This window comes from Macrotis lagotis, chromosome X, assembly GCF_037893015.1.
Source record: "Macrotis lagotis isolate mMagLag1 chromosome X, bilby.v1.9.chrom.fasta, whole genome shotgun sequence".
Classification (NCBI taxonomy): domain Eukaryota; kingdom Metazoa; phylum Chordata; class Mammalia; order Peramelemorphia; family Peramelidae; genus Macrotis; species Macrotis lagotis.
In genome coordinates, this window is record NC_133666.1 from 401,690,436 (window position 1) to 401,713,937 (window position 23,502).

At 31.6% G+C, this 23,502-nt stretch overlaps 1 protein-coding gene across 1 annotated transcript in view; it reads right to left on the reverse strand.

The window, feature by feature from the left end:
• CRISPLD1 (cysteine rich secretory protein LCCL domain containing 1) overlaps positions 1 to 23,502 on the reverse strand; it is a 46,488-nt gene that overhangs the window by 11,741 nt on the left and 11,245 nt on the right. The window contains exons 3-12 of the mRNA XM_074200217.1: positions 14,213 to 14,331; positions 13,763 to 13,895; positions 11,296 to 11,411; positions 10,528 to 10,628; positions 8,030 to 8,173; positions 6,783 to 6,843; positions 6,619 to 6,685; positions 6,145 to 6,275; positions 3,122 to 3,165; positions 2,959 to 3,031 (exon numbers count right to left, since the gene is read on the reverse strand). Coding sequence (XP_074056318.1) covers positions 2,959 to 3,031; positions 3,122 to 3,165; positions 6,145 to 6,275; positions 6,619 to 6,685; positions 6,783 to 6,843; positions 8,030 to 8,173; positions 10,528 to 10,628; positions 11,296 to 11,411; positions 13,763 to 13,895; positions 14,213 to 14,331 — 989 coding nt within the window. The remainder of the gene's footprint in view (positions 1 to 2,958; positions 3,032 to 3,121; positions 3,166 to 6,144; positions 6,276 to 6,618; positions 6,686 to 6,782; positions 6,844 to 8,029; positions 8,174 to 10,527; positions 10,629 to 11,295; positions 11,412 to 13,762; positions 13,896 to 14,212; positions 14,332 to 23,502) is intronic.

Below are 23,502 nucleotides of genomic sequence, written 5' to 3' on the forward strand. Positions count from 1 at the left end.
AGTGTCTGAGGCCGGAGTTGAAGTCAGGTACTCCTGACTCCAGGGCCAGTGCTCTATCCATTGCACCACCTAGCCTCCCCGACATGCATTTTTAAGGCATAAAATTAATGAAGAAAATTCAATTCAAAATTTGTATGTAAATCAAGCTGAGATTATAGATTAATTTTTTACTAGGCAATGGAGTTAAGTGATTTGGTAAAGGTCACACAGTTAAGTAATTATTAATTTTCTGAGACTGGATTTGAACTCAGGTCCTCCTAACTCCAGAGTCAGTGCTCTATTCACTGCACCACATAGCTATCCCTATAGGTTAAATATATAATCACAACACAATTCCAAAGAATTTAATGAAAAATTCACTTCCAGAAAAAGAATTGATGGAATCTGAATATAGACCTAAGCATACTATTTTTCACTTTCCTTGTTTTTCTTGTGGTGTTTTTGTGATTGCTTTATTATGGTCTATGTTTTTTTTTCCAATGTGATTAACATGGAAATATTAAAAAATTTCAATCAATAACTAAAACAAATCACTTAACTATATAATCACTATAAAATGACCCAGAGTTCCTATCTTTTGATATACAAACGATTTATAGACCTATGTAGATAATTATAATTTATCATGTCTGATTCTAATTTTAATACTTACTATTTGTTAATTATGTTTAAAGAAAGAAATAAAAGAAAATCACAAAATTGTATACATATTTCATTTATATTTTTACTTTTTAAACAAACACTATTAGCCTATACATTGATGCTTGTATCTTTATGAAAATATCTCCAGCCAAACAAATCTAAGTAGCATGTCTAGTTTGGGGACTTTGACATTTACTGTCAAGATAATTCAAATACATTTGAAAGTACATTGCTTTGCCAGTTTCTTTGTACATATTAATAAATATATGTTGAATAGAATTAAACATCAATGAAAAAACTCTCAATTCTGAGATTCTTTGGAAAAAATACTACTTTTTATTTTTTAAAGTACAAGCTCCTTCAGGGCATTACTTCTTTTTTTCTTTGAAACACCAATGTCACCTAAATATTGCCTGTTACATAGTTGATAACCTTTTTGTTTTCTTCCCACCACTCAAACCTTAAAACAGAATAGTGGGTATTTATACTTTCTGGTCGTTTTGTAGTAAAAGTCAAATTTGATCATATTTTGGAATTACAAAATCCAAAAGAACAAATAAGCTTAAGATGGAATGGTAAAAATCATTGATCATATATAACAATTAAAAACTTTCAGAAACAGACCATATATGCAATTATATATATTTTTTTCAAAAATGGCATCTAGTTGGCATAGTAGATAGAGCACAAGACTAGTCTCAGATATTTACTAGCTGTGTGTCCCTGAACAACACACTTCAATCTGTCTCAGTTTCCTCATTCTTAGAGAAGGAAATGGAAAACCATTCCTGAATTTTTGCCATGAGAACCCCATATAGTATCACAAAGGATGAGACATGACTCAACAACAACAAAGAATGTCACCAAAAATCCATCAATACAAAAGTATTTATTGATCTACTATGTATATGCAGTGGAACTATGCTAAAGAAACAAATGAAATAGCTCCTTCCACCAAGGAAATTTTTAATTTATTAAATGGATTTATAGAATGATGAAGAATAAGGAACTGAGGATTACTCAATATTGTGACCCTAGATTATTGGATGGATAATTGTGTCCTTGTGAAATAATGAATGGAAGAGTACTCCTTTGATGGAAAAGATAATGGGAGCACACAGGGTGTGAGACAAGACATCCAGTTTGAAATACCCAAAAGTCAGTTGGTGATGCAAGACTGGAACTCAGGAGAGATTCATGTGGGATATACAGATGTGGGAATCATCTGTACATTAATGATAATTGCAGCTATTCAGAATAACAGACTCACAAAGAAAAAGAGTGGAGAGAGAGAGAGAGAGAGAGAGAGAGAGAGAGAGAGAGAGAGAAAAGACAAAGGGTCAGAATGGAATCTTGAGGCTACACACACTTCAAAGGAAATCAAATAAAATTAGACAGGAAAGAGAAGAACCAGTAGAAAAGTCACAAAAACCTAAAGAGAAGACTATATTTGTGGAGGAGTCATTCAATAAAAGGCATCTTATGGCCTTATATATACTAACTCTTGTATAACAAGAATAGAATTATCTTAATTTTCCAGTAAGCTTTAAAGTGTGCTAATAATACCAAAAGGTTCAACATTTATGTATCCAAGGACCATCTATTGGAAATGCTATATCTAAAGGTCCATATGGCTTGGGGACACCCTGGTATACACCAGATTTAGTGTAGGAGACAATGAGAGTGATGGACAATCCTAGTCACAACAAAGATAAGTCCAACTCTTCTACTTTAACAAGAACCATATCGTTCTTATGCTTCATATATTTTTACAGTGGGCACTTGATTACAGTCAAAATGACAGTAGCAATGTTAGAATAATACCCACAAAATTCACATATAATAACCAACTATATAGTACTTGTTTCTCAAGCATTGTGCTAATTGTTTCACAATAATTATGTCAACCCTGGAAGATAGGTACTACTTATGATCTCCAATTTACAGATGAGGAAACTGGGTCAAACAGAGACTAAGTGACCTGCTCATGATCATACAGTTAAGCACCTGAAACAAGATTTGAACTCAGGTCTTCCTGACTCCAGACACAATATTCTAGTCACTGAATTATCTAGATACCTCTGGTTAACAGAAAATCCTAATAATATTCATACCACAAAATTCTTAAAATTAAAAGGAAAAAATAATTCTTGAACTCTAGAAAATATTCATGACAACTTTCTAAGACTGTAAGTTACAGCAAAAGTGCCAACCTGTATTGATAAATTACGTTCCCTCATGGGGCAGTTAGCTGTACTGCTAGTAGGATGGATCCTATCTCAAATATAGAAATTATCAGGTTTTCAAGCAAATTACCTTGGGCAGTGGGAAGCAGGCTTGTGAAATGGGCATAACTGTTCCACAGTTGTTTCACAAGTGATGGCTTGAACTAAAGAAATGTAAATACAAATTAATAAATACTTATAAAAAATAAAAACACAAATTGTATTAAAATTAAGTTAAAAACGTAAGTGCTAACCTGTCACTTTAGAGACTGTGAAGGAATTAGCAGACTGATATTTGCTAAAGATAAAAAAAAGAATGTCAAGTTTTTTCAAGTATATCAAGACTGTCTTATCATGATTGCCATTAATACTGCTAATAGTTATTGACATAGCCTTTGATTAAGTTTCTTATTAAAGTATAAGTGAATTACATCATGCACAAAATTCATCCAGACTAATCTGAGAATTCTTAATGGGAATATTTAGTACAGAATAAAGAATAATTAAAAACAAAAAATTACATGTAAAATACAAGATTTAGAATCATCTTATTCATATTAAGTTCATTAGATGTCAAAAGTAAAATTCTTTTAAATTCCCATTTTTAAAATGTATGTTTACCAGAATAAAATAATTTCTATTTGTGAATATTCACTCGAAAGGAAACCAAAACTAACTTCGAAACTCCAGCATATTATAATGAATTTCTTAAAATATTTTGTCCCCAAAATTAGTTACCTCTTTTTAATTTGAATTTACACTAATAGTAGAACTGAGAGCCCTCTGTTTAAGTACTGTCTGAGGAGTTAATACCACCACCACCACCACCCAACACACTTTTCCCTTGCTTTTGTCTCTCTTGGCATTCCAGAATGTGTCAGTTAAACTGGGGTACATTAATAGAAAAGAAAGTAGGTGGGTGGAAGAAAGGAGTTTGGATACCAGGATAGTTAAGAACAGTGTTTATTGACCTCTTGCCATTTTTCTCTCAATAGACTATCTAATATAAATCAAAAGAAGAATGAGATGATGCCAACAATATCCAACAAAATAACTCTGATATCAATATAGTCTCTAATCCTATAACACAATTCAGTCATTTCTTAGGCCATATTTTCATAGTCTGAAAAGTTAGATAAAGTCTTGTGACAATGAGGTTTTCAGAAACTTTTAGGTATATTTTGAAAAGGTGAGATCACCATAAATCTAAATTTTGTATAAATAGGTTTTTACATGAATGTAATATAAATATGATAGTAGTCATTTTTAGTAGAACATTTTTCCAATTGATGCCTAATTGCATTCCAAATCTTAAGTTGTATGCATTAAGTAAAATGTGTAATGGGAAGAAATCTATATTAAATTAATCTCAAATATCATATTTTCATGAACTTTTTGTAGACCTATATTGTTTTAAGTAGATCCAATATTTTCACATCAAGATATGAATATAATAAATGAAAGTAGTCTTTGCTTTACAAAAGACTCCATTAAAGATTTCATTAAGTATCAAACTTCTCTAGTATATAAAAATAGATTTTTATTAATCCATTTTCAGGGATATAGCTTTTGTACAAAGTTACAGTTGAAAAGAAACAATAAAATGCCATATAGTAAAAATGCACTGATGATGAAAAACTTAAATCCTCATTTCTAGCTACCTCAATATTTCATTGTGTTCAATATTATATAATACCCTCTTCCTCTAACCCCCATCAAAAAATATTTCAATTTTACATAAACAAAGTACCAGATACCAAATTCAGACAAGTATTTTAGTTTATTTTTATACAGAATTCTTATCAGGGTTGAAAAGAAATGCAAGGAAATACTAGAAGACTTCTCTTTTTAAGCAAGAGTTAGAGACTCAAATAAATATCCAAATAAATTGGGACTAAATTTTAATACTTGTTTACAAGACTTCAAATGAAACTTCTGATTATTTGCACTTTGACAATACTTAACAGCAAAATGTTGAAAAGAGAATATTGAATAAAGTATGTGAATAGGAATCATGGAAGACTTAGGTTTTCATTCCTGCCAACCAATACTTACAAGGGTTATCACCTAACCTTTCTCAACCTGTTTCCTCATTTCTAAAATGAAGAATTCAATAGTTTTTAAGGTCTTGACAGATCTAAATCTGTGATCCTATGATCAAAATGAAAAAATTCTTTCTTAAAAAAGACAGAACAAACTCAAAAATTACTCCACAATTCTTCCAAAAGAAGATTTTTCCAGATACAGGCTTTTTTATGGGAATTTTTCCCCAAGTTAATCTATATTCACATTATGAACAAATGATGTTCTGATAAAAGATATCAGATTATGATAAAATCATTATCACTGTCTTTTAATATATTGAAAACCAATATAAAGCATATGCAGTGAACAAAACATCTTTAATATTACCTTGAAATGATGATGTTTGGGAAATTCAAAAGTGTAACTGAACCTCTGACAATTTATAGGTATGAGAAGCTTTTGAAATTTTCCTTTCTTCTTTGCAGAAAAAAAAATCCTTAAAAATGTTTCTGAATACTCAATAATTGTCATAATGAAAAGCAAAATATGTAACTACTAACCTTAATTTTTTAAAAATATGAATCAGCAGTCTTAAGTATACTTATGAATTTAAAATAGAAGTTTTCTTTCAAATAAAATTTGTAAAAATATCATACTTTACTATTGAAATTAGTTAGGAACATTTTGGTATGTCTGTAAAGCACCTTGTTCTCAAAATGAATCTCTAAATAAGAGTTCAGGATGAAACAATATGAGTTATTTGCTCATAATAGTGGATATGTGGATTTTATTTTACACAGATAACTGTTAATGTTAAAAACAAAAGTATCAGGTTATCCAATAAGTACAATTTAAAAATGATAAGGTTACAATTTAGCATTATATAGATCATGTGTCATAATCAGGGATAGATAAATTAAAGAACTATCCCTCAAAATGAAAAACCAAATTTATCTTCTATTAACCCCTTTATAAAAATAGAATATTTAGTATTCAGCAATAAAAATATAATCTGATTTTTAATATTTTCTGTATAATTCTGTACCAAGTTTTCTACTTTCTAAGTAGTCTGTGACTGAATATATATGTGAATATATATGTATATGTATACATTTATATAGAGATGTATCATTTTTGTATCTCATTTTGAAAATAAAATATCATTTGTTCAACATACAGCTGACTTCTTGAATTGATAAATTCTATTTGATAACATACAATAATTAATTTCTAAAATTGTTTTTGCACTTACCCAATTGACTGAATGCCATTTCTATAGGATTTGATGAAATAATGTTTTCTTCCTTGTCTAGTGATATCTACCCAACCACCATCATTGTCTATTATTCCATAATGTATCGCAGCTTTACAGATACTTGATTGCTTAGGGAGAAGGAAAAGGGGAAAGCATAGGGAAAATTATTTTCATGTTGAACTCTATCATACTTTAACATAGAAAAGAACATGAAACTATATAACTTGAGAAAGAACAATAGATTCACACAGCAAAATTATAAGATATATGTAACCTCCATTAAAAAAATTAGTGTCTGAATATTTAAAGAAATTTCTCTAATTCCAATAATATTTATTTAATAAGTGTTTGTGCTAGGCACTGGATACTAACAAAACAAACAAAAAAATTCTTCCTTCTAATATCTTACTTTTTTCTCCTATCATTTCAACTTTTTTTCAATATTGAATTAAGTCTATTGATCATATTTACCATTTCATAATGTACACTTCCAATAACTTTGGCTTTGCTATCCAAGCAGCCAGCAGGACATTCATATCTAGACAGAACAGTTGAAAAGAGGTTAAATTACCTGTATTTGAAAATGATTTGTATTGCTTTATATAAAATCTTGAGTATAGAGCATAAAAGGGTACCTATTACAAGTTGTTCCTTTGCACTGGTCTCTTAATCTTACTTCACAAGCAACAATTTGAGCTAAAGACAAAAACAAACCATCACAAAAATATTTAAATTAATAGAGGAGAGGTTTGTCTTTTAAAATTAAAGACATAAGATTATCTTGATTTAAAAATATTAAAATGTCTGCAGACAAATAGTTGAATCTTTGTGAAAATATTTATCCTATAACCCAAAATTTTCAACCCTGTATAAAACACAAAGATTAAAAATTACATTATCAAATAATTACATCAGAATGAAATCTTTACTCAAATGTATTTCAGAATTCCAATGTATCCATGATCTTAATTGTAGGAATACACTTTCCAGTAGTATAGATAATGCATAATGCATCTATGGCTTTTTAGACTGTTGAGGTCCTTTTTGTAAATCCTCCAGAGAAGATCCATCCATTCAATGTACTGAATGAAGGTCTTCTCTAGATCTTTTAAATTTTGTAAGTACTATAGCACCACTTGAATCATCTATCTATTCTCCTCCAAGATTGTCCCTTTTTCTTTTGCAGTAATTTTCATATAGGTTATCTATATATAAATATATACACACATACACAAACATGCACATACTTATACATATATATGTATATATATAATATATCCTTAATTATGTATATCATTGTCTTCATTCACTATAAAACCCAATTTAAAAAAAAGGATTACTAGATCTATTAATCTTAGAAAGAGAAAATAGTTCACAATCTATGGACTTAGCTGTGCCCATTTGAAAAATGATAAGATATGAATGTCAATGGCATCCAATATAGTATTCTTAACATTTCAGTTGTACAACTTCAATCTTTTATAGTTGATGTTACATGGATTTGAATCATCCATAACCACAATCTCAGTATTGCAAAGGGTAATTGAAAGAGGTGAATTTAAGTTGGATACAGAATATCACTAATCAAAATTATTGCAAAGCCCATCATTATATCATATATAAACAGAACTGAAGATTCATGAATCCAACCTATTGGGTAGATCCCATGAAAGGGACTCTAAGTTTCAAAGTGTTTTCCATATATTGGTGCTATTGTTGTAGACAAACATATTAAGAAATATGGAAAAATTACACAAAATGAAAAAAGAGGAATGTATTTTGTACTTTGCCAGTGGAAGAATTCTCCATATCGATGAAAAGTATCAAAGAATTTTAAAATTCCAATTAATCATTCCCTTTAATACAAGAGAAAAGTTCTTACACATTTGCTGTGTACTTATAACTTCATTTCTGTCACTGTCATCAGCTCTTGTTTGAATTTGGGGATCATATACTTGGGACTGCTGTCGTTCAATTTCGTTTGTTTCTTCTGGTTCATGAGGAGAGAAATGCCTTTCTGAGCCTTCTGTAATATAAAATGAATTAAAAAGAGACAAAAAAGATCTCTTTACATCTATACCAATTATAGAAACTTGCTTTGCAAGAATATTTTTATAAAAAACTGAATAAGATAAACCTGGTGAAAAAGTAGTCTAAAAACATATTGATCAACTACAACTAGTGAGAAACAGTATAGTAAAGCAGAAAAAGAATTAAAACTATAAAGAATTTAGAGAAACATCTTCAAATTCTTTTCACAAAGTATACGAGCAGGGGCAAGTCATGTAACTACTATAAACTTGATCTGTAGAATGTGGGCTTTCAAATAGGATTTTAAAGTTTACATAAATCTTATTTGATCCCCACAATAATCCTACTTGGAGTTCTGGTTTTAAGAGTTACAAACCCAGAATTTCACAATTGTGGGAAATATTTAGGACAGAGGTGTCAAACAAGCAATGTGTTTTATATGTAACCCACAATCCTCACAAGTGGAGTTCAAAACAGATTGAAATATAGTTGGTAAGTATCTCTCTCTCTCTCTCTCTCTCTCTCTCTCTCTCTCTCTCTCACGCACACACACACACACACACACACACACACACACACACAATAATAAAATAACTCGTTAACTCATAGGTAATATTACATTATAAAAGTAAGTCAAAATGAGGACTGCAGGGATACTCATGTATAAATTAGTGGCCCTATTTATACTTGAGTTTGATATTACTGATTTAGTGCAAAAAGAAAATAAAGGACAGAAGAAAAGAAGTCCTCTTTCATGAATAGCAACTAGGTGATAGCATGGTTAGTGTCAGGAAATCCTGATTTCAAATCCTACCTCAGAAGCTTATTAGCCGTGTGATACTGGGTAAGTTACTCTATCTGCCTTAGTTTCTTCATCAATAACCATGGAATAATAATCAAGTATACCTCCCAGGACTGTTGTGGTGATAAAATAAGAAAAAAAGGACTTTGCAAACCAAAGTTCTATATAAATTCTACCTATTAATTACTATTGTTATAACAGGCAAGAGACCAAGAAAAAACCATTGCTATTTATTGTACTTCCTTCTCTAGCTTAAAAAAATCTAACCATAAAATTTCTTGAAGAATTCATCTACTAGGACCAATCACCCTCTACTATTCTTAAAGTCTGGTAACAAAAATGTGGAATGTTGGTTAAAATATCAGCTTATATTACTTGTAAAAATGGGCATATTATCAATTATATTTTAAAATTGCAATCTAGTTGTTCCTATTTGTTTAAATCCTATATCAGTGGGGTTTTTTTTAAGGTCTTAAGATAGTAAAGGATATTTTCACAAATCATTCAGTAGAACCTAACTCCTTGAGGAACGGTGTTATTTTATTTGTTTCTTATCATAGTACATTAATAAATGTTTATTTAATTGAACTGAAATAACACAACCTGTTAACTTCTGTATGGAATTTTTATTTCTGGGGAAAGGAGTATGGTAGGGAAGTTTAGGGAAGGTCAGGGTACCAGTGTCTGACTCTAATACCATTTGAATTAGCATAGCAAGTAACAGGTATCTTGTAAAGGCTGCAAGTTATAGGCACATGAGAATTATTACATGGACAAATACACAGTATTTTTAAATATTCGTTTAAATGAATATTTTGGTTTTTGTTTTTTGAATTTTACAATTTTCCCCTAATCTCGCTTCCATCTCCCCATCCCCCACAGAAGGCAGTCTGATAGTCTTTACATTGTTTGCTAAGTGAATATTTTAACTCAATTATTTTATGGCACCTTTTTATTAGATAAATTTGACTCTTTTTTTGATAACTTTACTTCTACCCAGAACTTCTCACAACTCCAAAAAATTTTTGTTCTAATGCTTACTCCTTGTAATATTTCAAAGCTAGAAATCTTGCATTTTTACGCCCTGGGAAAATGGATATATAGTCATTTTCTGACTTTAGTACACTGCATGAGATGTTGCTTAAGGAAACTTCAGAAGGGCTCCAGTGTGCAAAGTAAAATGCCCAAATTAATACTGTTATAACAAAATTTGACAACATTACAAGAGCAACAAAAATGAACAAAAATCAAATTGATATTAAAAAGAAATAAACATCATTGTGTGACATTTTGAAGTGTATTTCCTCCATTAATCATTTGGAATAGCCATGATATTTTCCATCCATCAGTTTCATATATTTTTTACAACTTGAATACTTAACAGATAATTCTAAATATTTATTTTATAAAACTTTTACATACCTCATTGTAGCCCTGTTCACTTCTATGGCATTAATATTAACATATCATATAAAAGTCAAAATTTCTTTTTTTATCATAAAAATTACAAAAATGTAGCCTCAATATAGCAATAATAATGAATATACCTTTGTAGCAAAGATTTTCTCTACAGCTCCCTCCAAAGCTGGGTGGACATGCAGAACAGGGTCGACCATGTTTGTAAGGTGCATGGCCCCACCAGTTTCCCCTTAAAAAGAGAAAATATAACTTAACCAAAACTTATAATTGTGAAGAGTTGAGCAACCTAATATTTGAACTTCTTCCAAATATCAATGGACTGGATTCTGTCAGTTGGTTCACACTCTTTATCTTTTCACTCTACAATTATAAAATATAGATAATTCCCCTCCCTATACCTTTGGAAATGTTCTATGTAATCTGAGTGCTATATTCCAATTATGTATCACATGACCAAACCTTGCCATGGAATATGAACCTATATACCCTTCCTTGTAACAAAATCTGCTTACCTTGGAATTAGATTTGATGTGGTTGTATCACATATACAGAAATGTTTCCAAATATTATTTATGTTCCTCATGAAATAATCCACATACTTCTCTTACATTAACATGAGGGAATAATTATGGAATAATTATGGAATGCAGTATGTACTAAATAAAAGAGAAGAGACCAAAAATATGGTCTCTGAATTCATGGGGTTCATATCCTAAAATTTTACTAAAGATAATAAACCTATTGAATTTGAGAAATAGTAACTACACTTGTCTTTTAAGATGTGAGCATACTGAAACATTTTTAAGAGCACAAGCTAAGAACAGCAGATTGATAAATGAAGGCATTTTCAAGTTTTAAGCATAAATTTAGAAATTCATTCCTGTTTCTATACTTACTTTGGAGAATAATTGCATACTAAATAAACTGCTTTAGGCCATATCTGTCCCCAGATGTTCATATTGTGGCACAAATTAATAGCACAACCTATTCTGCTACTTGTAGCCCAAACAACCTACATGACAGAAAACAAAGTTACAACCAATTAGATAAAAAGCTAGATAAACATTTCTATGAATGAATTACTGAAGTTTAAAAGTAGGAAAAGCAATCATGTATTAATCATGTAATTGTGACTTCTAATTAAGAGCTAAGGGCCCCTTAAGTCCCAATTTTCACATTTATGAAATGGGAATGATATTTCTGTGTCTACCTCCAAGGATTGTTCTGATAAGGAAATAAGATGATAGATGCACTTATGTTTTTTAAATTGTGGAGGATTATATGAGTGCAGGATAATTACAACTATCATTCCTATGCCCAAGAAGAAGGACTAATTGGAATCTTGGCATTTAAGATTTATACAGTGATAAACCTTTTTTTAATGATTTAGATACAAGTGCTATTATCTAGTTATAGCACACTTTGCTACTTAAATCAAAAGAACATGTTGCAGAAGAAGTCAGTGAAAACAATTCTGACAATATTAAAATTGTGTAGGGGAACATCTCTGGGTGGTGGTGGCGGGGGAGTTAGGTGGCACAATGGATAAAGCACTGACTCTGGAGTCAAGAGAACCTGAGTTCAAATCCAGCCTCAGACTTAACAATTACCTAGCTGAGCAACCTTGGACAAGTCACTTAACCACATTGCCTTAAATAAATCAATTTAAAGGAAAAAAAGAAGCATCTCTGGCTGTTTATAGAATATTTATCTTATTCTACTGAGCTTTAAAAGAGGGCCAAATTTATTAAAAACTGAAATGATTGACTAAAACCTTAAATTTTTAAAGAACTCAAAAAATCAGAAACTTGAATCAAATCTATCAAGAGATGAAATCTCTTATGGACCTATCATTATCTAATAGCTATGGCAGATACGTAATGACTGATGAATTGAACTGGTCAAGAAATATAGGAAAAAAATAATTTTTGGATCAATAAACAGGTGAATAAATAAAAATAGCCTTTCAATTTTTGTCTATTAATCACAAAAGGAGTTAGGATTAAATAAGCTTCTAATAAGGGAAGAGAGAAAAAATCCCTAAGAATTATAATCTTCTGTTTTATAGGTCATCAAATTTAAATGTGGAAAATATTTTATAGATGTTATAGTCCAATCATTTATTTTGTAGATCAGAAAAATGAAACCTATGAAGAAATGATTTGCCCAAAGTCACAAAATTAATGACAGAACTCAAATAAACATATAAATGTGGATATCTATCCATAAAAGCCAAACACCTAGACAGTCATGTATGTATGTGTATCTATAAAGTTTTTTTCACTTTTATGCTTTAGCATATTGAAATTGCACTGATGTTTTAAATATAATGTATAGATACACAACCATCCCCACTGGAATATAGATTTCTTGACTCCCAAATTAATGTCTTATCTCTACTAAATCATGTTTTTTAATTTTGGCCTATTTCATAAAGTTTTATTTATTCAATTTTTTTTTTGGTGTTTAAGACCATGATCAATGATCCAGACTCTGTAGAACCTTCCCTTGTAATCAAGAAAAATACAGGCAAAAACTGACATAAAGATCACATCTGAGGGCTTATGCAGCATTAAACTTGCCTACTTCCCCAAAAATTTATGAACAGAAAGAAGGTATGTTTCATTATCATGTCTTAGAATAGAGACTGACGTTCATTTTAAATAGATACAACTGCTTGGTCCAATCTTCTGTCTCTGCATATTATGAGGGAAATGGGAAGAAAATGGAGACCATCCAGAAATATAGGCTGATTGCCTTCATTAAAACTTATTTGATGAAGAAACAGTCCAGACATCAAATTCATCAGAATAAAGATAAATGCTATTTTAATATATTGTGAATATCTCACATATCTAAACATATTTTTGTATATATATCCTCAGGAAAAAAAGAAATGAAAACTCTTACTTTTGTATTAGTGATGAAAATACCAATAATGATAAGAACAATACTGAAAATAGAAATGTATAAATGTATAAATCCACATCAAAATGTATATTTCAATAATAATGCCAGATGGTAGCAATGTGGCAAACAATAGAAAGAGCTCTTAATTTTGAGTCAAAATACCTGAGATCCAATCCCAGCTCTGTTCCCTACTATCTTTTATGACCCTGATACAAGTCATTTCACTTCTACTAGATTTAAAGTACTCATCTATAAAAATAGAAGGCTGAAATAAATAATCCCTGAAGATTTTTTCAAAGGTAATGCTAAGTGGTAGAATGGGGAATTGGATCTAAAAATCCTAGTTCCAAATTTTATCCCCTTCCCACCTTAATAGAAATTCAGTTACTTCTCCTAGAATAATATTGATCCAACCATAGAGGTAGAGACTTAGTCTGTAGCCAATAAACATACCTGAGTATAATGTGTGCAAACTGGACCAGAACATCGAAAGGGGCAATATGGGTTACATTCATGTGGATAAGGATAGGTAAAGTCTCTCACTTCATCATACCATGCTTGGACATGGAATGTTGGAGGCCTGTATCTATATTAAATGAAATGAGAATTTATTAAAACTACAAACTAAGTATGGGAAAATACATTATTAAATATTGCATTTTAATTTAATATAGCCTTTTTGATCATATTCAAAAGAAACTATATTCATGTCTTAAAATAAGTTTGACTTTTCTATCACTAATTTAACTCATCTGATTGTGGAGCTGTTCAGGTACTACTATTACTTTTTTGTACAATTTAAATTTGGTCCTAAGATTACATTAGCTTGCAGACATGTGCTAATATAAATTTTTATATGAAATATTCACATTTTATAAAACTAAAAGTTTTATTTTTAATTACCTTCCCCAATGTGCCCCCAAATTCTGTCCAATTGATGGAAGCAGGCTTGCAGGTCCATGTTCCCACAGGCAGGTTTCAGCCCAGGATTCTGCAGATCTCTCCAGTTCTACATCCCATGTCTACAGTTAAAAAGAAAAATTATAGGCATGTGTTTATGTGGAATTTGAGATTTTAGTCAGAACTCATTGGTGGTGCTCAATTTCTTCCCTTCTGTCTTTTGCATTGAAATGTCACTATAAATTTTCCAAATGTAAGAATTGATTTTTTTTCCAAAAGAGGGTGGAGAAAATGTATTTGATGAGAATAAATATTTAAAATCTTGAAATGTATCTTTAAAAATAATTTAAAATTATATAAATACTTCATAATAAAGAAAGGTTGATTTAATCATACCAAGGATGAGTCACTGACATTACTCAGCAGGTAAGTGGACCAGTGTGTAAATACATTGAATTTGGACTAAGAAAAACTCAATTCAAATAATATTTTAGATACTTTTTAACTCTATAACCCTGGAAAAGTCAGTTAACTTTTGTTTGCCTTAGTTCTCCAATCTGTTAAATGGGAGTAGTAACAGCACCAAACATGAGGTTTCATATGGTTACATAGGGTAATAAACTCTTCAGTTACAGCTCTAAAGCTCTTAAAAAACCACTAAGAAGGTATAATCTACATAAATTGAAAATTGCTATTTTCGATCATTTTCAGTCATGTCTGACTCTTTATGATCCTTATTTGATGCTTTCTTAAGAAAAACACCGGATTGGTTTACCATTTCCTTCTCAGTCCATTTTGCATATGATGAACTGAAGCAACAGGGTTAAGTGACTTGCCTAGAGTTACACAAGTAGTAAGTGTCTGAGGCCAGATTTGAACTCATGAAGATGAGTCTTTCTAATTTCCACCTCAGGTCTCTAGAGAATATCAGCAGCAAAAAATTCACAGATCATTAAAGTAGCAGAATAAATAGAAGTAGTATAAAACAAACATTTCCAATCATTTGAGTTCTATCTGAAAGGTCCATAATTGAGGTCCATAAATATCAATCCTCTAAAATTTTCATCCAATTGCTTGTTCCAACTTAATAGGATATCAGAAATAAAAATATCAACATTCTGATAATATCTAATTCTTTCACATATAAGTAAATAAGGATAATAATGTCTCATAGTTTTCTGCTTTTAAATATCCACCTGCAGAAGACTCTGGATTTTTTGCCTAAGGAATTTTGAGAATTTTCTAGTCTCCCTACAATCCTCTAATGAATTAGCAAACATTAACTCATGAATATGTAATACAGTTAAGGGGTAGCTTGGATAGAGCATCTGGCCTGGAATAAGGAAGACCAGAGCTCAACTCTGACTTTAGACACTTATAACCCTACACAAATCACTTAACCTTACTTCCTTCAGTTTTTTCATCTGTAAAATGAGTATAACAATAGCACCTAACTCCCAGGGTTGTTGTGAGGATCAAATGATATAATAATGTTAAAGATCTTAGGATAGTGGCTGATACAGAGTAAGCAAAACATAAACATTAGTTATTATTTAAAATTAATGGCATTATGATTCTAGAATTTGCTATGGACTGAATGTCTCAGCCATTATTTCTAAGACTTAGTTCAAATATTAATCTTTTCCCTGGTCTATCCTTATTAGCTGAAAATACTACTGTGATCTCCAGACGTTTTTTACTGTCTGTCTCTCATGCTTGGACTGTTCTCCCTCCTCAACTCTGCCTCTTAGTTCCCTGGCTTCCTTCAAGTCTCAGCTTTTAACAGCCACCATCTAAACAGCAGCATTAATTAATTAATTAATCAATTAAATACTAGGTTTGGCTACAGATCAATCAATTTTTTTCTGGCACAGAACTTTTCTACAACTATCTACCAAATTATTAGAGGATTCATGGCACTAAAATACTCAAGACAGCCCTTGCCCTCTGGTAGCTTATTCCCTAATGGAGGAAGATTTCAAAACACATTTTAGATAATTTCTTAACCAGAATCTTTCCAACTTCCCTTTCTTTGACCCTTAGCTAAATTTCAGCCTAATCTACTTCTCTTACATGAGAAATTCTTTTTTTGTGGTTGACTTCCATAACACTACCTTAGTTCTCACTCTGACTCTATGATAATTATTTCTCTATTTTCTTTGCTGAGTTATTTCACTTCAATTCTTTCTCTCTTTATCTCAAGCTTTATTTTTTTAAATCCAAGGTTATATCCTCTGCTCTTCTTTCTCTGTTCCTTAACCCCAAGATTTCAATCATCCCCATGGCTTCAATTATCACTTCAATGCTAGCTATTCTCAAATCTACATCTCAACTATAGATCTTCCTTATCTTAATTCTAGTCTCCAACTAGTTATTAAAATGCTCATGTGGAATTGGAATGTTGATAAATATTATTCCTTAATAAATGCCACATCTCACAATTTTCCTATTCTCCTTAATGGCATTGCCATTCTCCTGATCACTGAGAAAAAGAAACATTAGCATTAGTGTAAACTTATTCTTGTCCTTTATCAAGTCACTACTTCTTCCTTTTGTTTCCTTCAAAATGCTTTTTATACTCAATCTCCAATATATATATATATATATATATATATATATATATTCCCACTACTTTTATTATTGTGAAGATCTCATCATCTCACTACTGAATTGTTGCAACAACATCATAACTCTTTTCCCCCTCAATAAAAATCTCTTTTTCTTTTTCAGTGCAATGTGTATAGAGCCCCCAAACCATATTCTTTGACTTAAAAATACCAGTTTCTCCCAACTTTCAACTATATTCCTCTGGTTGACTTTCTTTTTTTTTTAAGGTTTTTTTTTGCGAGGCAATGGGGTTAAGTGGCTTGCCCAAGGCCACACAGCTAGGTAATTATTAAGTGTCTGAGGGCAGATTGGAACTCAGGTACTCCTGACTCCACCTAGCTGCCCATTTTTTTAATCTGGTTGACTTTCAAGACTGTTCATAATCTGACGTTACCTATCCAACTTTAGTTTACATTACTTTTCCAAATGCAAACTTAACTCAATCATACCAGTCTCCTTACAGTCCTTTAAACATGCTATGATTATTCATATCTCCATGTAAATTTTCTCATCAATCCTATCATCTTAAATATTCTCTCTTTTTCTATCAATGATCACTTCATTCTCAGCAACTGAACTCAGCAATTAAACTGTACTTTATGTTGCTAAGCTCTGATATATCATAATGGTTAAAGAACCAATCAGAAATACTTCAAGTTCTGATCCTGACATATGTTGTGACAAGGACTAGTCATTTAATATTTCAATATTCCAACCAATTCTCTAAGAATGCAGACAAGGAACTGACACACATTCATTTCCTCACCTAAGAAGTTTTCTATGTGAAAAAAAATCATTAAGTCCAATCCCTAACTATGAATTAGCATTTCATTATAGTGTTCTATTTGATTTTTTCCCTTAATTTCATATATGTGTGTTGTCTCTATAGCTAGACTAAATTATAAACTCTTGATGAAAGACTTTTGGAAGGAACATGCTGGTAAGTGTTTAATAAGTTACTTTCAGGGTAAAATAGTTGCAAGCACAGCACATTTTTAAGTTTCATCTACACTGTTAATATTTTCTACAACACTTAAGTCTAGACAATTGACAAAACAATAAATCAAACCCTCAACTGATCGCTAAAGTACAAATGATCTCAATGAAAATTAGATAATTGGCCCTCTGATTCAGCTACCTCCAGCACATCCATGATTTTGTTTTATGTTTTCCTTCTTTCGTTCCCATTAATTATACTCTCCTTTCCCTATTCAATGACACAGTTGATACTTACAGAGTGACGTGACAGTTTTACAGAAAATATTATTCGAGGTCATCATGAGAAGAAAGAGAGCAAATCTAAGAAGGTGAAGTATAAATATTAAGCACTGACCTAAATGAAACAAACTCTAAAACAAAAGAAGCTGCACAATTTAACAAATTATTTCCTCAAGTTAGTCTTCAGAGATAAGTAGTGAAATAATTATATCTCCATTTTACAGTTAAGAAAACTGAGATCAAGGAAACTGGAATATTGTATCCAAAGTTATTTAAAGGTGACCAAGTCAAGAAATAAACCTAGAACTTCTGACCCAAATGAAGTGTTTTCCAAAACACTAAGTGTTAGAAATGTTTTCATAAGATAAAATCATGACCACTTTTTATTTTAATTTTGTCCTTGGGATAAAGATGAAATAAATCTACTCCTACTTCCACATTACTGCCATTTAAATTTCATATTCCACAGCTATCCCCTGCCAGTGCAGTATCACAGAAAACACATTAGATATGGAATCATAGGACCTCTTTGTGAATATAAGTAAGTTACTTTCCCGAACCTTAGAGTTTTCATTTAACAAATTTGTATGGTGTATGAGTTGTTCCAGATCACTGGTGTGAGGTCTTGTTGAGCCCTGTTCAGGGCTGCTTATGCCCCTTTGACATCTACCTCCACCCAACTGTCACCTGTGGGTCAAAGAAACTGCAGCATGTGCAGAGGTCACAACCCAGTAAACCATCTAGGCAGGGGTACTAAAGCATGTTGAGTCTAATCAATAGACATCAAACCTATTGATGAATCAGGGCATCTTTATCCCAAAACTGTGAAGGGGTGGATGAGAGCAGTTGGTTCCAATAGGCCATGAAAGTGAATGAAGGCACTGGGGAGCACTTAGAGTTTGGTCAGATATTAAAAATGCCAAGATTATCCACTGTCATCTTTACTTTTGTCCTTCCTCACTTAAATCCAATTCACCAACAAGTCAAGACATCACCTGTGATGCCATTTGAACCCTTCAAAAACAAAACAACAGAAAACCTCCTAGTACCTTTCCATATCCAAACCTATGATTCTATGAATTTTTAAAGAATTGTTTTCCAAACTCCTCTTTTTTTCAAATTTCATCCTGGAATTCCTTCTTTATTCTCTACTCAATTATCAATATTTCCTCCTAAAATGTGACATAAAAATACAATAGTCTATCTGTGGTCTGTCTAGCAGAATACAGTGAGATACTATCCTGCACCAATAGGCAGGTATATGGTATATAGAAAAGCTTCTTTTTGGGGGGTTAATTTTGAAAAGTCAGGAGAAAGCACTGAATTATTTGACAATTCCAGAAGCCAATGTAAAGATTTGTCGGTACATAAAATCATGACTCAAAGTTTAAAAAGCCAAGGAGAGGGGCAGCTAGGTGGCACAGTGGATAGAGCACCAGCCCTGGAGTCAGGAGTACCTGAGTTCAAATCTGGCCTCAGACACTTAACAATTATCTAGCTGTGTGGCCCTGGGCAAGCCACTTAACCCCATTGCCTAGCAAAAAAACCTAAAAAAAAAAAAGCCAAGGAGAAATCCTTCAGGCACGGAAGTGAGTGCTCTTTATAGCAAACAAAACCAATTGACTTCCATAACTTTTGATGGATTAAACAATGATCACAATCATGCCTAAGAAGACTAAGCCTAAATCAGGATTCCTAACCATCTCCGATAACTTATTAAGCTCCCTGTTTCGGGAAACTGGCATGACTAGAAGATATTAGAAGGTGTTGTCATGAACACAGTTGATATTAAATTCATGACAAAGTCATCATTGTGGACAGCTTTTTATTCTGAGCAAGACATTTTAACATTAAAGGCAGAATTATTCCAACTCATTGTGATTCTTTTGGGGAGGTAGGGAGGAGAATAAGGGAGACAGACTTGATTCTTTCATTTAGCTATTCTTCCTGAATTTGAACATTTGAAAAGTTGATAGTAATTTCTAGCTCTTCATCAAAGACATTGAAAAAAAGCATTGAAAAGGATTATTAATGATAGAGCTACAATAAGTAATTTAAAGTCTTCTCTTTTGGTATAGAGTGATCATTAAATAATCTTTTAATATGACTATTCCCCTAGATTTTCTTGATTTAAATCTAAAATTTAATAACTAGATTGATCAACTGTAATTTAAATATAATATTAAAACTTTAAAGCAAGAATTTTATATATATATATATGTATATAACAAGCTAAGTAGAATAAATCTGAAGTAATAAACCCTAACCCTTTTGCTCTTTAAATGTCTGTGATTTTAAAATCTGTCATTGTAGAATATATGTTACAGCTAAATTTTAATCTTAAAAAGTACCTGAGAAGTGAAAAGTGACTAATAAGAAAATAAAAACAAAAACAAACAAAAACTTCAACAGGAGCCAAGATAACTACAAAACTAAGAAATGGCAATTTTTTTTAGGTTTGTTTTTTTTTTTTTTGCAAGGCGAATGGGGTTAAGTGGCTTGCCCAGGGCCACATAGCTAGTCAATTGTTAAGTGTCTGAGGCCACATTTGAACTCAGGTACTCCTGACTCCAGGGCCTGTACTCTATCCACTGCCACCTAGCTGCCCCTAATTAATCATAATTCTTATGCAAATTGGTAGAGAATTTGGTCCTTGAACTTTCTCCCTAAATAACCTAAGATTGCTAATGCACTCATTTTAATGCTTCAGCAACACTTAACTGATTTTACTGAATATCAATTTACAATTATTTTAATATTATTAGTTAATGGAGCTAAGAGTCATTAGAAATCATTTGGTTCAATTCTTACCCAATCATGTCTTTACTCTATAACCTATGTTGGAAGACTTCTAGTGAAAACTCATTAGTTACCCTGATGCAACCTAATATATTTCTGGACAACTCTTAATTGACATGAAGCATTTTGTTATGTTGATTCACTCTTTATCATCTTGTAATTTCCATCTATTGGTCTTAATTTTGTTTTATATTGCCAGAAGAAGTAAAGTTAATTACTCTTCCACATGACTACTTTTCAAAAATTTGAAGATTAGTCTGATGTCTTATCTAGATCTTTTCTTCAGGTTCTGCATTTCCAATTTTCCTTTAACTAATCCTCCTATAGTAAAGTCTCCAGTTTCTTCACTATTCCTTTCTGGATGTATTCCAGTTTATGCATATTCTTGATCACATTCTTTTAAAATGGTGTTTCTATGAAAGAGTATAGTGGGATAATCATTTTTCTCTTAATGAAAACATACCAGTATTAATGCAACTTCCTCTTACCTTTCCCTGTCACATTATGCTAACTTACTGAGTTTCTGGTCATACCAAAGGAAGCTTTTTTCACATGAACTGCTTGCTCACCACATCTTACCTAACATCTACTTGGGCAATTAATTTGTTTTTAACTCAATGATCTCTATATTGCCAAATCCCAGAATGCTCCATACTCACTTGCCTCAACCTTTCTGAAGCATCTGATATTTATTTGATCATTCTCTCCCCATGAACTCTTCTTCTACTCTTGGTTTTTGTTACACTGCACTCTTTTGGTTCTCCCCTTACCTATTTCATCACACTTCAGTCTCCTTTTTCTGAATCATTATTCATGTCTCAGTCCTCAACCATAGATATTCCCCAAGGTTATTTCAGTCATTCAGGATCCTAATGTTATCATCTGACCTATGAAGCATAAGTCTTCAAGCTTTGAACCATCTCCAAATTTTTTCTCTGTGTTCCTAAAGCATTGAATAGAAAGGCAAAGGTAGGAACATTTAGATGTCCATTACAGAAATCTGCTTGATTTTGATTCTCTAATAAATCACCTTTGGGGTGGGTCATTAAACCAGTTCTGAATCTATTTCACTTCCTCACATTTTTCTATCCTATTAGGTTGTCAGAAAGCAAAATGCTTTTTTAAAAAAAATATATAGCTATAACATGGCTCTGAAATTCTCCTTTATTGGTCAAAAAACAAACGTGAAACAAATTGGTATACCTTTCTGTTCTTTATACTGATTCTAAGTTCCAATCTATCCTTAATTCTATAATTTCATCAGGAATCAACATTAACTTTACTGGACTATGGTTTTAAACTATTTAGCTTCTTCTATTTTGAACATAAGAACATATACTCATCTTTGGTCTCAGGGCATTTCTGTTTTAAGATTCTTCAAAAACCATGGAAAGAAGGTCATCAAACATCAAACTCAAAATATGTCTGTTTTTTGATGCATGAACAGAATACTTTGAATAGTGCCCAAAATAAAGTTTTATTGAAATATTTTATAATATTGTGAGACAGTAGCGGTATTTGTAATTTTCCCTTTTTGGTTGCATATAATACTGTAAGTTAAGGCTATCAATAGCTCCTAACCACCTCCATTTAACTGCTGTTTAGTCCCCACCAACTTCTGCTTAAATATAGGTTTGCAAATTCAAACAAAATGCCAAGAAAGATTTTTACCCCAGTTATCCACAAAACCTTACTTTAAAGCCAACTATGCTAGAAAAATTATGCCACAATAGATATTTGTCCAGAATAAAACTTCCTTTCATAACTGCATCTACAATTCACACTTTCTTAGAATAAAGCATTTTTATCAATAAATATTTTCTCAAATAAATATTTGTTAATATCCCTGACTCCTCAATAATATTTTCCTGGAAAACAATCCAATTTAAATAGAGGGCATTATTATTATATTATTTTTCAGAATACTTGAGGCAGTACTTTTAAAAGTAAACACACACTCCCTTCACAGTTGGTGATTTTTGTAGTTTTGTAGCTATGAATGGCAAACTGACCCAGGGATCAGATCTGGATGCTGCCTATTTTTGAATTGCTTGCTAGCTAAAGATAATTCTTTACATTTTTAAATACAATGAAACTTTAATTACAAATGTAAAAGCCATTCTTAGATCTCTAGTTTGACAAAAACTGTAGTGTATAATTTACTTATCCCTGTATCCAGACATTTTCAATCACTTTTAACATCAATAATACATTCAATGTCTTCCCTCATGTCAAGTAAGAAATTCACAATTTAGAAAATATTCCGAATAGCTCCTATTATATGCCATTACTAGCTGGTCAAAGACTCAGAAAAGACTCAAATTTTTAATTTTCAATAGATTGAGATACAAGTGGTGCAGTGAGAAAGTGTCATTTCTGTAGTTAGGACCTCTGTTCAATCCCACCCAGGATACTTATTACCTGTGTTCTGTGTAACTTTGGTTATATCACCTGGACTGCAAATTCTCTTTTGAATGAGTGGATTAATCCACATGATTTCAGAGGGTTCTTCTAAATTCTGCTCTTTGAACTGATTCTCTTGCCCCGCCCCCCACAATAGTTATCACTATGCATTAGCAAGAAATAATTATTAATGTGAATATGTTCTTTTGTTCCTCTTTCCATGGGAAAAGTTAAGACAACACTTTACAAGAGTTTACAACAAACCA